A 15783-nucleotide genomic window follows, 5' to 3' on the forward strand; every position below is an offset into this window, starting at 1 on the left:
TGTGTACACCGGCGTGGTAGTGACGCTCCCCCGCATAGTGACGTCACACGTGTGCGTGTACGCAGTAGTGATGCAACCATCACTACACATCTATTACCGTCTATACGACCGCCACTGGTTACACGGGGTATCGCGCGGTGTGTGTGTGTAGAAGACGCGCGTCTGCAGCGCAGCGTGAGTGATTAAGGTGGGGTTCGGGGTGCGCTAAATCCACTCCACCGCCGTGTGCGTAGATCGCCATCTCTACGACCTGCTACGGTTTACGCGAGGGTTTCGCGTGGTGTGTGAGACGCGCGTCTGCAGCGCCGTGCGAGTGATTTGAGCGCGGTGCGCGTGAGGCACTCCGTGTACTGCAGCACACGGAGCGGCCGTGCTTGCGTGCGTGTTGTTGCACAGCGCGCCTAACGCAGCGCGTTCGCACAGTAGCATTCACGTTAACGGTGAGGCGTTCCCCATAGCCTGGTCCCAGCCGTTCCTTTCCCGCTTGCATTAGCACCTGTGCACAGCGGATTAAGGCTTATCCACGGTGGGGGGTGGGGGGGGGTGTGCATATTTGTAGTGTTCGATTTCACTCGGACAACTTTTGTCTTTCTTCGAACACCGCTTTATTTACAACTCTCCACATGTCCTCCATATTTCACAGTAGCCATGTCGCCACGGCTCGCTCGCCACCTTTGTCTCTCCACTCCCCACGATTACTGCGCTTATTCCACCGCTAACTTCTTCGTCTCCGCTCTCCGCTATCACCGTCACGATGCTCTCTCCACTGCTAACTACTTTGCCTCTGCTCTCCGCTATCACCGTCACGATGCTCTCTCCACTGCAAACTGATTTGTCTCTATACACCGCTATCACCGTCACTATGCTCTCTCCACTGCTAACTGCTTCGTCTCTGTTCAGCTCCGCTATCGCTACGCTCTCTCCACTGCTGGCTGCTCCTCTTCTTCAGCTCCGCTATCGCTATGCTCTCTCCACTGCTGGCTACTTCTCTTCAGCTTTGCTATTGCTACGCTGTTTCCAAGCTCCGGCTCCAACTCTGTCTCTCCAACTCTGTCCCTCAAACTCTGTCGCCAAGTTCTCCACCCTTCAATTCCCCGCTGCTGACTCCAAGCTCTCCATCTTCAACAACCTCGCTCAAATTCCCGACTCCCCAATTTATCCCCGTTCTGATTACTCCCCAATTAATTAGTCCGTGCCCCAACGACGCTCCGAGTCGTTCGCACCTGCTTCTCACCCAGACCTTTATGCGCCACTCTAGCCTTAACAACAGCTCCAGACAATCACAGCCGTCCTTGGCTCTCGCAGCTTAATTGCCCTAACATAACCTGCACTGTATTTGCCTTCGCGACAGGCTGACCCAACATAACCCTGTTTGCACTACACACCTTCCTACTCCACTACATATACAGCCGCCAGTTATTTTCAGTTAGCATTGCGGGCACGCGGATTAGGCCTTAATCCCAGGAGGTGCGCGCGTGTTACTGACACAGCAGCAGCCGATTTCTTTGTTTAGCGCTCAGCGTGCGCGGGAGAACGCCGGCGGCGGTGAGCCGGCCGTGTAGAGATGTCCCTCGGAGCTGGTGCGGGGGGGGGGGGATCACTCGATCGGCGGGGGCCCGGCGAGAGGTGGCCAACGAGGAGGAGGACGGGGGAGTTGAGGGGGTGGACGTTGCGCCCTGCCTGCTCACGGGGAGTGGGGAGGTGGGCGTCCGCCCCCACAAATGATGCTGTGCCAACTCCCTTCACCGTGGGCGTCAATCGACGATGAGCCACGCGACCCCCCCTGGCTCGCCAGGAGATGACGACATGGCAACGAGGCGTGGACTCCGCCTGTTGCCTCTCCACGGGGAGGCGAATCCCCATCACTTCCCCGATGTTGCACCGCACACTCGGCTTTAGGGTGCGAAAGAAGTTTCGACGTGACATTGGGGACTCACAGACGACCCGTAGACTCATAGACTCACCCATGGGTGTCTGTTGTGTGTGGGTGTCTGTTGTGTGTGGGTGTCTGTTGTGTGTGGGTGTCTGTTGTGTGTGGGTGTCTGTTGTGTGTGGGTGTCTGTTGTGAGTTTATGGGTGAATCTATGAGTCTATGGGTCGTCTGTGAGTCCCCCATGTTACATTGAATCTTCTTTCGCACCCTACACGCGTAAATTTACACATGTAAATAAAATGGTCCGCACCTAGAGAATAAAATGTTTCTTGCCAAAATAAACCTGCGGACCCACCCGAAGTGAGACCTGGGCTGGAGGGCCCACCGTGGGCTCCCTGGATGCGCTGAATGGAGCTCTCCTGTGCGTCTCACTTCATTTTGATGAATTCTTGCTCCAAAGGTATCATTGCCTTGTGACGGACGCCTTTTAAGGGACGTACGAAAGGCGTGCCCCGTTGTGTAGATCAGGAAGCCGATTCACTGGGGGAGCGGCGCTTGACGCCGCCTTGCGGGTGCCCCTTTCTCTGACGCGGGGCCACACGCCACGTGTTGCCGTGACGTCGATAACACAAACGGCGTGAAATAATGGAAAACAACAGCAAAGGTGGCAAACAAAATAAACGTTCTGATATTATTTTAATGTGACCATCACTAAAGGATTCGTGTACGACGGTGTTTTACCTTACTAGTTTGCTGTGTCGGGTGGTGGCGGGTTTAACGACACATTTAGATATTTACGCGATCTAACCCACACACCTCTGTTATGGATGAACTGCATCGTTTTGCAAGTCATCAGAGTGGACGAAACGTTTGCAGCTTGACGTTAATTGCAAGACAATTCACATAGGGTGACTGTAGCAGTGTGACACACAGGGTGACTGTAACTGTGTGTCACACACAAGGTGACTATAGCTGTGTCACACAGGGTGACTGTAGCAGTGTGACACAGGGTGACTGTAGCTGTGTGTCACGTGACTGTAGCTGTGTGTCACACAGGGTGACTGTAGCTGTGTGTCACGTGACTGTAGCTGTGTGTCACACAGGGTGACTGTAGCTGTGTGTCACACAGGTTGACTGTAGCTGTGTGTCACACAGGGTTACTGTAGCTGTGTGTCACAGCTACAGTCACCCTGTCAGACTGGACGAAACGCAAACGTTTCGTCCAGTCTGACGACTTGCAAAACGAAGCAGTTCATCCATAACAGAGGTGTGTGGTTTAGATCGCGTAAATATTAAAATGTGTCGTTAAACCCACTACCACCCGACACAGCCAACTAGTAAGGTGAAACACCGTCGTACACGAATCCCTTAGTGATGGTCACATTAAAATAATATCAGAACGTTTAGTTTGCTTGCCACCTTTGCTGTTGTTTTCCATTATTTCACACCGTTTGTGTTATCGACGTCACGGCAACGCGTGGCGCGTGGCCCCGCGTCAGAGAAAGGGGCACCCGCAAGGTGACGTCAAGCGCCGCTCCTCCAGTGAATCGGCTTCCTGATCTACACAACGGGCACGCCTTTCGTACGTCCCTTAAAAGGCGTCCGTCGCAAGTCAATGAAACCTTTGGAGCGAGAATTTATCCAATTGGAAGTGAGACGCGCAGGAGAGCTCCATTCGGCGCATCCAGGGCCCTCCAGGCCAGGTCTCACTTCGGGTGGGTCCGCAGGATTATTTTGGCAAGAAACATTTCATTCTCTAGGTGCGACCATTTTATTTCCATGTGCATATTTACGCGTGCGTGAATTGCACCTTCAATATTTTTTTGTAAATGCTTTGTATATGTTTACGCATATATATGGTAAGCGGTGCAAAGATCCACCGGACCAATGTGAATTTGGATCGGGTAGATATGTAATGTTCGATTTCACTCGGACAACTTTTGTATTTCTTCGAACACCGCTTTATTTACAACTCTCCTCAATATTCCACAGTATCCATGTCGCCACGTACACGATGTGTGCGCGCAAACACAGTACCATGTATACACGGAACACACATGCAGGATGTTTACAATGATTATGAATGTAATGTCTTACACAGCACAAGCACTACAGTACTGTTGAGTCCTTGTCGTACTTCCCAAAGCCACATTTACTACACCGTCATCAGCAGCTATGATCGATCCACTGCTGGGTGAAGGCCTAAGGTTAGAAAGCAAACATTTATTCCGTGGTGTAACCCCCCCCCCCCCTCTGCCCCCATCCAAACTCACCAGGCAATTTCAATGAATTGTCACAATTCAGGGTCGCGAATTGATTAAATAATCCATTCTTTTATATATAAAATTGCGGTGAATGTATCGGCCACTAGTGGCTGCTGCGAGGGTTACACGATCCCATGACATGCAACATATGTATACGATTTCACCAGAACAAATATTATTCTTACATGTGCACGTACACACGATGATGCATCGTGAGGTTAATAATTCAACATGAATCAGCGCATCATCTCTAAGAGACCGTTGTTTTAGTCACGTTTGAGGAGCTGAAGAACGTCTATGAAAGCAAATCTCAGCAATCTCTCTAATGGACTTGGCGGTCCCGCTGTGGTTAGAAATGGAATGTTTACGTCAGCAGTGGCAGGTAGTGTGCTCCTCAACACACTGTGGTGCTCACTTCTGGCTTTACTCTGAAACATTTTTTCCAACACCAACTTCTCTCTCTCTCTCTCTGCCCCCATCATGTTAATCCGCTGTTCTTTTACGTCGATCAACTGCGGGATGAATGCCTCCCCATGCCGAGCGGTCCGTGTGCGTTATTTGAACACATTTCATCGCGCCGGTCAGTGCGGGTTGGTGGGAATGGGGGTGCGTATGAAGTGGGAGCGTAGAAGAACGCTACAACAATTAACTTTCCTGTACTGCCTTCTCCTACCACAGCCCTCTTGTACACGGTGGTTACTCATCCATGCACTAGCCGGGCTCAAACCTGCTTAGCTTCTGAGTGTTTTGATGACCTGGTGCATTCCGAGAAAATTGGTCACACGCTCTCGAGACGTTTTGTCACCATGAACACGATTTTTTATGTTGAGCCCCACAATTCACAGTCAGCCCATTTTTGCAGTCCTCTCTTTCTCTCCTTCTTTCCTCCCACTGCTCGACTTTGAAACAAACTAAAAACTAAACTCCGAACTATTTTTCATTTCACCAGGAAAGGCCCCACTGAGCTACACACAGGCAGATATTTTTGTGAGAAGCGAGCAACCTGGCCACACATTATAGCTCAGCGAAGTGTGCTTATGTTGTGTGTGGTGGACATTTATAGCAGCCAAATATTCCAAATGCATGTTTCAAAAATGCGGAGGGAAATCCGGACCACGGGGAGAAACTGCAAACACCAAATATAAACATAAAATACCCCTCGTCACTTTTCTTAAGTTCTTATTACCTTGCTTATTGCAGGAAGTGTGTTGACGCTTCTTTTTTGCATCTTCTAGTGCACTGTTTGTTGCTGGCTCATTGACATTTTGAGCACAAGGCAGGATTGTGACCACAGGCTTACCCCTGCCTTGAATGTCACACGTGCACGTACAACAAATCATGACTCTGGCTCAGATCAAGAACCGCGTTCCACTCCCATCAACCACAGCTCCCATCAGAGTGCTGTTTGTGCCTGGCCGCCTCGCGTGTTGGGCCTCTACTCAGCAACTGTTTGCACGCAAAATTTACAGGCAGAAACCATCGGTTTTATGGTTTTATTATTTTTAATGTTCAATTTATTATTTTTATTTGAAAATGTTATTTTATTATTTTTATTTTCTATCTTCGTGACTTTACCGCAAAGAATATTGTAATACATTTACACTGTCAACTTTAGCTGTACATTGTGAATACGAAGTGTATATGGTATATTTATATGTTTTGTATAACGTAACACAATCAGCCATAGATCAGCGGGGTCGTGGTTCAAGCGCGGGGTCAGAGGTCGGCAGGAAGCGCGCGGCGGGGTCAGAGGTCAGCAGGAAGCACATGGTGCTGGCGGCAACGCGGCCTCAGTTCAGTTCCATGTATTTGGTATAACCCTGTGAGCCATTCAGCTCTTGAATCCGGTGCGGCCCTTCCCTCTGCTGCTGCTGCCCTCTGCTACTGCTGCTGCCCTCTGCTGCTGCTGCCCTCTGCTGCTGCTGCTGCTGCCCTCTGCTGCTGCTGCCCTCTGCTGCTGCCCTCTGTTGCTGCTGCCCTCTGTTGCTGCTGCCCTCTGCTGCTGCTGCCCTCTGCTGCTGCTGCCCTCTGCTGCTGATACTGCTGCTGCCCTCTGCTACTGCTGCCCTCTGCTGCTGCCCTCTGCTGCTGCTGCTAATGCTGCCCTCTGCTGCTGCTACTGCTGCTGCTACTGCTGCTGCTGCCGTCTGCTGCTACTGCTGCTGCCCTCTGTTGCTGCTGCTACTGTTGCTGCCCTCTGCTGCTGCCCTCTGTACTGCTGCCCTCTGTTGCTACTACTGCCCTCTGCTTCTGCTGCCCTCTGCTACTGCTGCTGCCCTCTGTGCTGCTGCTGCCGCCGGTGCCCGCGGGTTGCATTGAGCTTCGCGTGCGAGCCGAAGGGCGACGCGAAGCGGCGCTTCTACGGAGAGGAACAGCAGCAGCAGGAGCACAGCGCCCTCGACTGGCAGGTGCGGTGGTGGCGGCCTGGGGTCGTGTTAGTGGTGGCTATGGTGGTGGTTGTGGTGGTTGTGGTGGTGGTGTTTGTGGTTGTGGTGGTGCTTGTAGTGGTGGTGGTTGTGGTGGCTATGGTGGTGGTTGTGGTAGTGGTGGTTGTAGTGGTTGTGGTGGCTATGGTGGTGGTTGTGGTGGCTGTGGTGGTGGCTGTGGTTGTGGTGGTGGTTGTAGTGGTGGTGGTTGTGGTGGTGGTGGTGGTGGCTGTGGTGGTGGTGGTTGTGGCTCTGGTGGTGGCTGTGGTGGTGGTTGTGGTGGCTGTGGTGGTGGCTGTGGTGGTGGTGGTTGTGGTGGCTGTGGTGGTGGTGGTTGTGGCTCTGGTTGTGGTGGTGGTAGCTGTGGTGGTGGTGGCTGTGTTGGTGGCTGTGGTGGTGGCTGTGGTGGTGGTTGTGGTGGTGGCTGTGGTGGTGGCTGTGGTAGTGGTGGTTGTGGTGGCTGTGGTGGTGGCTGTGGTGGTGGTTGTGGTGGTGGCTGTGGTGGTGGCTGTGGTGGTGGTGGCTCTGGTTGTGGTGGTTGTGGTGGTGGTGGCTGTGGTGGTGGTGGTTGCGGCTCTGGTTGTGGTGGTGGCTGTGTAATTGGTTGACAATATTTTGTATTTCTCTCAATTTCAATAGATTTTATAATTAGTATTGGCCAGTATTAAGACTAAAATAACACCAAAGAAATATGTTGATGTTTGTGTAAAACGAATTATTATTGGCCACGACTATTTAGATCATCTGTTGAAATTGAGAGAAATAAAAAAAACTATTTCACCGTTCTGACAGCTGCAGGCTCAGTGCTGCTGGGAGCGTATTGTTTAGTAATACATTTAACGCATGCTTATATCCAGGTTATCCAGGTTAACTCGTCCGTCTTCAGGCCAAAGCCGGGGTCTGCTTCTGATAAGATCGACCGCGTGACGCTGTGCGGGCAACGGGGAGCGCTGCAGAACACGTCGATGATGCGCGTGCGCGACACCAAGATATTCTTGGTGTCGGCGTACCACGACCAGCGCGAGGCCGGTCAGAGCACACGCATCATCGGCATCGCCAACCGGTATGAGCCGGACGTGCTCTCCTGCCACTTCTGCTGCCGAGGGCACTTGGAGATCCTGACGGTCACCGCCAGCGCCTACGTCCACTCGGATCACTTTGACTTCCCGTACGGCACGGCCGACTTCCTGTGCACGGAGCCGCTGGACTGCGAGCCGGGACACGTGTCCGTCCAGCGCATGCGCACAATACCGGACGAGGAGGAGGCCGAGTGGGTCTTCATGCCCGTGCGAAATCGGCTCTACATGCCCCCCACCTTCACACAGGAATTCAGCGTCTGCATCTCCACGCTCTTCTGGAACTACGGCAACGTCCTGCAGTTCGTGCAGGCGATCGAAATGTACCGCATCTTGGGTGCGGGCCGCGTGACGGTGTACAACACAAGCTGCAGCTCTGAGCTGAACAAAGTGCTCCTCTACTACATCAAGACCAGCCTCGTCGAGGTCGTTCAGTGGCCCATCACGGACTACGTGCGGGTGTCCAGAGGGTGGCACTACCCCGAGCACCCAGGCGAGCTGCACTACTATGGCCAGATAGCGGCGCTGAACGACTGCGTGTATCGGCACATGTACAGCACGCGCTACCTGGTCCTCACGGACATCGACGAAGTGATCATCCCTTTGAAGCACACAAACTTGAAGGACCTCATGCGGTACTTGAACGACAAGTACGGCGCCGACATTTACACATTCGAAAACCACGTGTTTCCCTACAACGGTATCGGAAGAGTTTGGGTCGAAGTTCCAGGCGTGGAACGCCATCCCGGGCGTCAACATCATGCGCCACATTAGACAGGAGCCAAACCTGCCGGAGGTCTTCAACCCGACCAAGATGATCCTGAACCCACGCGCGGTGCTGCAGACGTCGGTGCACAGTACGCTCAACGCGCTGGGCATCTCGCAGATGGTGCCCGGAGACATCGCGATCATGCACCACTACCGATCGCCCAAGCAGCCCGACCTGCCGCTCGACTCGCTGGCCGTGGACCTCACGCTGTGGAGATACAATGCCACTCTGATCAGAAATGTCAACAAGGTCCTCAACAGGGTCTTCTGGAATGAGTAGGCACAACGGGCGGCGGTGGCGGCGGCGTTGATTGTCGTCTTGCGTTTTTTGCGGTCTTGCAATTTAAGTTAAACACCGGTGTTTGTGAGTTTTTCGTTTGCGAATGTGGTCAATGTATGGGACATTTATTTGCTAATCTTATGATTGCGTTTACAGTTAAAATTTGTTATCTTCATTTTTTTCTGCATTTGAATCCACCAGGGCACAATAGGGGTTGTATTGGTATGTCTTATGGAAGCTAGGGAAGTTAACATTGGTTTATTTTAAACCAATCCTAATTATTTCTATTGCTTTTGGGAGTACCACTCGAAATGTTTTCAGGTTAAAACATTTAAAATGTGGCACAAATTGATTTAAATAAATGTTCAGTGTGTATGTTCTACCAGTCTCTAATGAGCTTATTGTTTTCATGACTCGTGTCCACGGAGGATAGTCAAATCCCAGAGGATGGTGGCAGGATTTTAAAAAGTAAATCCTGTGGTGATAAAAAAAAATGTACATACGATATTAAACTTTTAATTTGAGTGATAATTTGAATGACAGGTGTGTTTTGGGCCAAATGAGCTAGTAAAGACTCACATTAAACATAATAGATTCAGTAGGAATATATTTATACATCCAAATGTATATAGTTGTGTATTTGAATATGTATCAACACCAGCTGTTGATACATACAACTCATTTTAAATTATAAAGCCATGTTAATGTATTCCTAAACAATACATGGAGTTGACATTTCTGAATTGTTGCATTAGATAGTTTCACGATGGATTATTCAGCAGAAATCATCATTATCACGTATTATCAATCTTGCAAACCAGTTTTAAACATATACAGCAAAATGCTATTACTATTCTTTATCTACATATATAATATCACAGATCTGTCCTGTCATTCTGTGACTGTGATTAACGCCCCCGGATTGGTTTAAGTGCGTCACGTGACCGCGAGCAACCATCCAAGCAGAGATGAGCCCCTCCCAAACATGTACGCCCCCCGATGCTGCCCTGAGGCAGAGCCGTGCTCGGGCCGCTGCTGCCCTGAGGGAGATGGGTGAGGAGACAGGTGACAGGAGAAGGGTGAGTGAGAGTGAGGAGAAGGGTGAGAGTGAGTGAGAAGGGTGATTGAGAATGGTGAGAATGAGGAGAAGGGTGAGTGAGAGTGAGGAGAAGGGTGAGTGAGAGTGAGAAGGGTGACAGTGAGAATGGTGAGAGTGAGGAGAAGGGTGAGTGACAGGAGAAGAGTGACAGGAGAAGGGTGAGTGAGCGTGAGGAGAAGGGTGAGTGACAGGAGGATGGTGAGGAGAAGAGTGAGTGAGAGTGGAGAATATATGTAATTTGTACGTGTTTATCTTAGGGATGATTCTTTGGTAGAATACGTCAATACAAAACTTCCATAAATCGTTAACAAGTTTATATGCTTAACCCAGATATCATGGCACTTATGTATATTTAATGAGAGTGCGCCACCTACAGGACGACCGGGGGGTTATTGCAGACACGTGCTATGTTGTCTCACATCCAATCAGTAAGGGGGATCCCATCTGGGTGAAAGGTAAATGGGTAGAGCTAGCGGGAAGCCTCGAGAGCCCTCTAAAATGTTCCGAGAGGGGCGTGGCTAGAGGCGGAGCTTAGCACCGCCGAGAGGGATATAAGCAGAAGCAGCAGAGGACTCTGGGTCGTCGGTGTGAAGAGCCTCGGTCCGAACGTCGTCACCACCTGCGCTACCACCCATCGGCCACGTGGCGGGCTCCACCAGCTGAGCCTCCCCTCCGACACGCCGTCAGCCAGCGGCGAGGCGGAGAAAGAGTGAGTGCCACGGCGGCGGGAGGCAAAGCGTGCGCCGCCGTCCCGGGAGCAAGAGAGAAGCCAGCCGCGCAGGGAGACACGTGCTGTACTGCAACTTGAGAATAAATACAACTGAAGTTTAACCCATGTCGGAGACGCTGATTACATATTGATAAGTGGATGTTAATAAAACATGCAACTAGTCGTAGTCAAAACCTTCTGTATTGTCATGTAACAATGTATCCGTTCACAAAAGTTAACATTTAAAATCGTGACGTTTAACAATATTCACATGCAGCGGTTGGCAATTTTACGTTTCAACTTTCCAGGCACTCGGGTTTGTTAATTCAGAGAGTGAAACAGCAAGGGACATTCTCGTCTCTTTGTCCTGTGTTTGCCCTCGGGTGCAGTGAGTTTATGGTGTTTTGCCATGGGTCCTCCCTTGCTCTCTCAGAAATTCCCTGAGTCACTCCTTGCCCATGGAAGAGTTATTCCTTTATGGCCTTTCATTAACGTTTCACCTTTTGCTACATGAGTTAGGTTTATTCCTGAGAAGCGAAATATTCGACGGCTTTAAGGCCCTCCTCAGCTCTGGTTATTCTCATCATGCCCATCTGATCAATGTCTCTTGTATTATGTTTACCCGTTTCTCATTATAGTGCTGTTTTGGCTTCGTCATCTGGTTTTCCCAAGCTTCAGCATGCAGGGAACGCATATTTGTCTCCAAGGAGCCATGATATAAAAAATAGACAATATTACACTAACATTTTTTTGGAAGAGGCATATATACAACAGGTGTGGGAGCATGGCGCTGAGGTTTAGGAAACTGTAAGTCCCAGGGTTCTATGGTCTGGCCTTCCCATAAACAAAACACGAGGAATGGTAATGGTGGTTGCTTACGCCTCCACCGACTATTAACACCAGTGGAGGGATGGAGGCAAGGCCGGTGAGTCAGATGCCTTCTATGACCTGTCACAAGTACTAGCTAAAGTCGCCCCTTGGGATGGAGTCATCCTGTCGGGTGACTTTAATGCCTGAGTGGGTCATGACACTGGCACCTGGGCCAGAGTGATTGGAAGGCATCGGCCAGAACAGCTCAATAACAATGGTAGGAGGCTGCTAGACTTCTATGCAGCACATTGGGCTTACCAACACGCTGTTCCGGCATCGGCGCATCCAAACAGCATCATGGATGCACACTGGGTCCAAGCAGGGACATCTGCTGGACTATATAGTAACAGAACACCGAATGCAAGCCCATGTCCTTGACACCAGGACCTACCGTTGAGGTGATCTGCCCGTTGACCATATGCTTGACATCTGTAAGATTTTCCACTCCGGTGGTGGGTGTCCATCTAGGACACCATTCAAAGCCACATTGGCCTGGTCTCAGCTAGCTGATGAACGTTGCAAGTTAGAATGTCATCATCTCTTACAGGAGAATACAAGTTAGGAAGCATTAAAGTCAGAACACAGATCAGAACATTTAATTAAATGACTGCGTGTTGTCTTGGTGTGGTCTGGGACTGTTTTATTGGTGTTTTACTGCGTTGCCCTAGCTTACGTTCTGTATTGATACATCGGCAGGCATGTATGTACTCATTTAATTTGTACTTAGATACTATATTTATAGTCGTACATTTTTAGTGACTTGCATTACTTTTTTCTATTTTGTACTCCTAACAAAATTGTATTGCTTGTTGTAACTTGATCCGCCCCTGCTGGACATTTGTGAAAAAGACCAGAAACCTTCACATTACAGGCATCGCAGAGTCCAATTCCAGTTGTCTCCAGACACTCAGACCGCCACACGCAAGCCCGCACTTTGTTGAAGGAACTGGTTCCCAGAGAGTTGGCTGCAACAATCCAATGCAAGCAATTTAACGGGGTTCAGGAGTTACATGAGGTGCATCCGAAAACGCTACATATTGACATAAATAATTGAATCACGCTCTATTGGGGGCAGAGTGGTGCACCAGAATGTGTCTGGGATCGATTCCAGACTCGTGTGCTTTTTTGGGTGGGGTTGGCATGTACTCCCCTTGTTCTGCATGAGGGTGAGTGAGCATGTGAGTGGAGTTGGAATGTACTCCCCTTGTTCTGCATGAGGGTGAGTGAGCGTGTGAGTGAGTGGAGTTGGAATGTACTCCCCTTGTTCTGCATGAGGGTGAGTGAGAATGTGAGTGAGTGGAGTAGGAATGTATTCCCCTTGTTCTGCATGAGGGTGAGTGAGCGTGTGAGTGAGTGGAGTTGGAATGTACTCCCCTTGTTCTGCATGAGGGTGAGTAAGCGTGTGAGTGAGTGGAGTTGGAATGTACTCCCCTTGTTCTGCATGAGGGTGAGTGAGAATGTGAGTGAGTGGAGTAGGAATGTATTCCCCTTGTTCTGCATGAGGGTGAGTGAGCGTGTGAGTGAGTGGAGTTGGAATGTACTCCCCTTGTTCTGCATGAGGGTGAGTAAGCGTGTGAGTGAGTGGAGTTGGAATGTACTCCCCTTGTTCTGCATGAGGGTGAGTGAGCATGTGAGTGAGTGGAGTTGGAATGTACTCCCCTTGTTCTGCATGAGGGTGAATGAGCGTGTGAGTGAGTGGAGTAGGAATGTACTCCCCTTGTTCTGCATGAGGGTGAGTGAGCGTGTGAGTGGAGTTGGAATGTACTCCCCTTTGTTCTGCATGAGGGTGAGTGAGCGTGTGAGTGAGTGGAGTTGGAATGTGCTCCCCTTGTTCTGCATGAGGGTGAGTGAGCGTGTGAGTGAGTGGAGTTGGAATGTACTCCCCTTGTTCTGCATGAGGGTGAGTGAGCGTGTGAGTGAGTGGAGTTGGAATGTACTGTGGCGAGGCCCTAATCCGCTGTGCACCAATGCTAATGATAACGAAAACGGGATGGCTGCGGCAGGACTCTGGGTGCACGCCTCGCCGCTAAGGCTGTTTTTACTATGCACACGCTGTGTAAGTGCGCGCGAGTGCCAGCAAGTGGGCCCCACGCTGAAACCCTGCAGCCCCGCGCACACCCTCTCATGCACACCGTCTCCCCACAAAAATCACAGACTCCACGCCGAGGCTCTACCCACACACACAGAAATGAACTAAAGTTTATTAACGACACAAAAACCCGCTACCTGGAGGGGGAATATTTCGTGAGGAGAGCCTAGCCTAACTCTGCCTATGACCCCAGTTACACAAACGTCCTACCATGTACATCGTAGCTGTTCTCACGGCATCGCACGGACGCTATGAGAGTCAGAGGGAGAAGGACGAGCGAAACCCTTGCCTATCGCTGCCTCATAGCAGCACTCGCTGGCATCACATGGACGCTGCGAGCGGCTCGAGGAGGCAGGACGGCAGGCAGTGGGTCTGGATTGCCCGGAGGTTGAAGACAACTGCCCCAATCGTCCCGGGGCTCCCACCTTCATTCTCTAAACTTAAAAGGCCCAGGGTGGAATTGTACCGCGCGGCCAATCGCGCGCTTAACCTGCGCTGTCTAAATGGAGGGCCACGGGGTCTGCTGCCGCTCACCCATTGTCCTCCCGTGCTCATTAATTCTAACCCACTGGTCTGCTCTTCTGGCCAATTACTCCACACTCCGCCTATCCCAAGGTCGTGAGTAACTCATCGCGGTTGGTCCAGTGAACCTTTCCCTTCTGCGCCCATAAAATCTTCAACCAATTTAGGGGCACCGCAGTGTAACCTGTCCTGTGGGGGGTCGGCCAATCTCCTGGCACCGGGAAACCGTGGGACTCTCCCTCTAGGCGCCCTTTAGATTAAAACCCGATGTGCCAGGAAACCCCCCGTCAGGACACTACTAGGGGGGTGCGCTGTGTGCGGGTTGCGCGCTTAGTCGGGGGCCGGGAGGGGATTGTGGTGTTTGCGGAGTTGCTCCGTGGTCGTGGCACCACAACTGAGATGACTGGCCAATGCACCACCTGTGCCCCCACACAGTTTGTACACACACAGTGTGTACACACACACAGTTGTACACACACACAGTTTATACACACACACACAGTGTACACACGCAGTTTGTACACACACACAGTGTACACACACAGTTTGTACACACACACACAGTGTACACACACACAGTTTGTACACACACAGTTTGTACACACACACACAGTGTACACACACACAGTTTGTACACACACACAGTGTGTACACACACACAGTTGTACACACACACAGTTTGTACACACACACACACAGTGTACACACAGTTTGTACACACACACACACAGTGTACACACACAGTTTGTACACACACACACAGTGTCCACACACACATACAGTTTGTACACACACACAGTGTACACACACACAGTTTGTACACACACACATACAGTGTACACACACAGTTTGTACACACACACAGTTTGTGCACACACACAGTTTGTACATACAGTGTACACACACACAGTGTACACACACACAGTTTGTACACAGTTTGTACACACACACAGTTTGTACACAGTGTACACACACACAGTTTGAACACACACACAGTGTACACACACAGTTTGTACACACACAGTGTATACACACACAGTTTGTACACACACAGTTTGTATACACAGTGTACACACATACAGTTTGTACACATACAGTGTACACATACAGTTTGTACACACACACAGTGTACACACACACAGTTTGTACACACACTGTACACACATACAGTTTGTACACACACAGTTTGTACACACACAGTTTGTACACACACAGTGCACACATACACAGTTTGTACACACACAGTGTACACACATTGTACACACACACACAGTGTACACACACACACAGTTTGTACACACAGTTTGTACACACACACACAGTTTGTACACACACACAGTGTACACACACAGTGTATACACAGTTTGTACACCCATAAACAGTGTACAGTGTACACACACACAGTGCACACATACACAGTTTCTACACACACTGTACACACCGGGCACACAGTTTGTACACACACACAGTTTGTACACATACACAGTGTACACACACAGTTTGTACACACACACAGTTTGTACACACACACAGTGTACACACAATAATATCCACGTTCTTGTTGAGCTTACGCACCCAAGGGGTCTCTGTTGAAGAGAGGGAGCAATGGAAAATTAATCTAAATCAACTTAAACTCGAACTCCGCTCTGTGACGTCACCACTCAGCAATATCTCATCGGCGTGAAACGCCAGGCGGCGGTGTCCTTCGCTAGTGACTTCACGTCACCGAGGTATTCGGTGCGCTCTTGAGCGTGACGTCACCTCCGCTTGGTCACTGCAGAAATCTGTTCCGGTACAATCCTTATTT

General features: G+C 50.4%; 2 protein-coding genes across 2 annotated transcripts in view; one reads left to right on the forward strand and one right to left on the reverse strand.

Moving 5' to 3' along the window:
* The first annotated feature begins 5475 nt into the window (after nucleotides 1-5475).
* LOC142920181 (uncharacterized) lies at nucleotides 5476-9192 on the forward strand. Its single transcript, XM_076062648.1, has 3 exons — nucleotides 5476-5535; nucleotides 5973-6545; nucleotides 7421-9192. The coding sequence occupies exons 1-3, from the start codon at nucleotides 5476-5478 to the stop codon at nucleotides 8411-8413; spliced, it is 1626 nt and encodes a 541-aa protein (XP_075918763.1). The 3' UTR covers nucleotides 8414-9192.
* Nucleotides 9193-12420: 3228 nt separating this feature from the next.
* LOC142920182 (uncharacterized) overlaps nucleotides 12421-15783 on the reverse strand; it is a 31814-nt gene continuing 28451 nt past the window's right edge. The window contains exon 6 of the mRNA XM_076062649.1: nucleotides 12421-12521. Within this exon, the coding sequence (XP_075918764.1) occupies nucleotides 12421-12521 (101 nt within the window). The remainder of the gene's footprint in view (nucleotides 12522-15783) is intronic.

This window comes from Petromyzon marinus, unplaced genomic scaffold (genome assembly GCF_048934315.1).
Source record: "Petromyzon marinus isolate PM22_M1 ecotype Great Lakes invasive population unplaced genomic scaffold, UKy_Petmar_22M1.pri1.0 PM_G_Scaffold_7, whole genome shotgun sequence".
Lineage (NCBI taxonomy): Eukaryota > Metazoa > Chordata > Hyperoartia > Petromyzontiformes > Petromyzontidae > Petromyzon > Petromyzon marinus.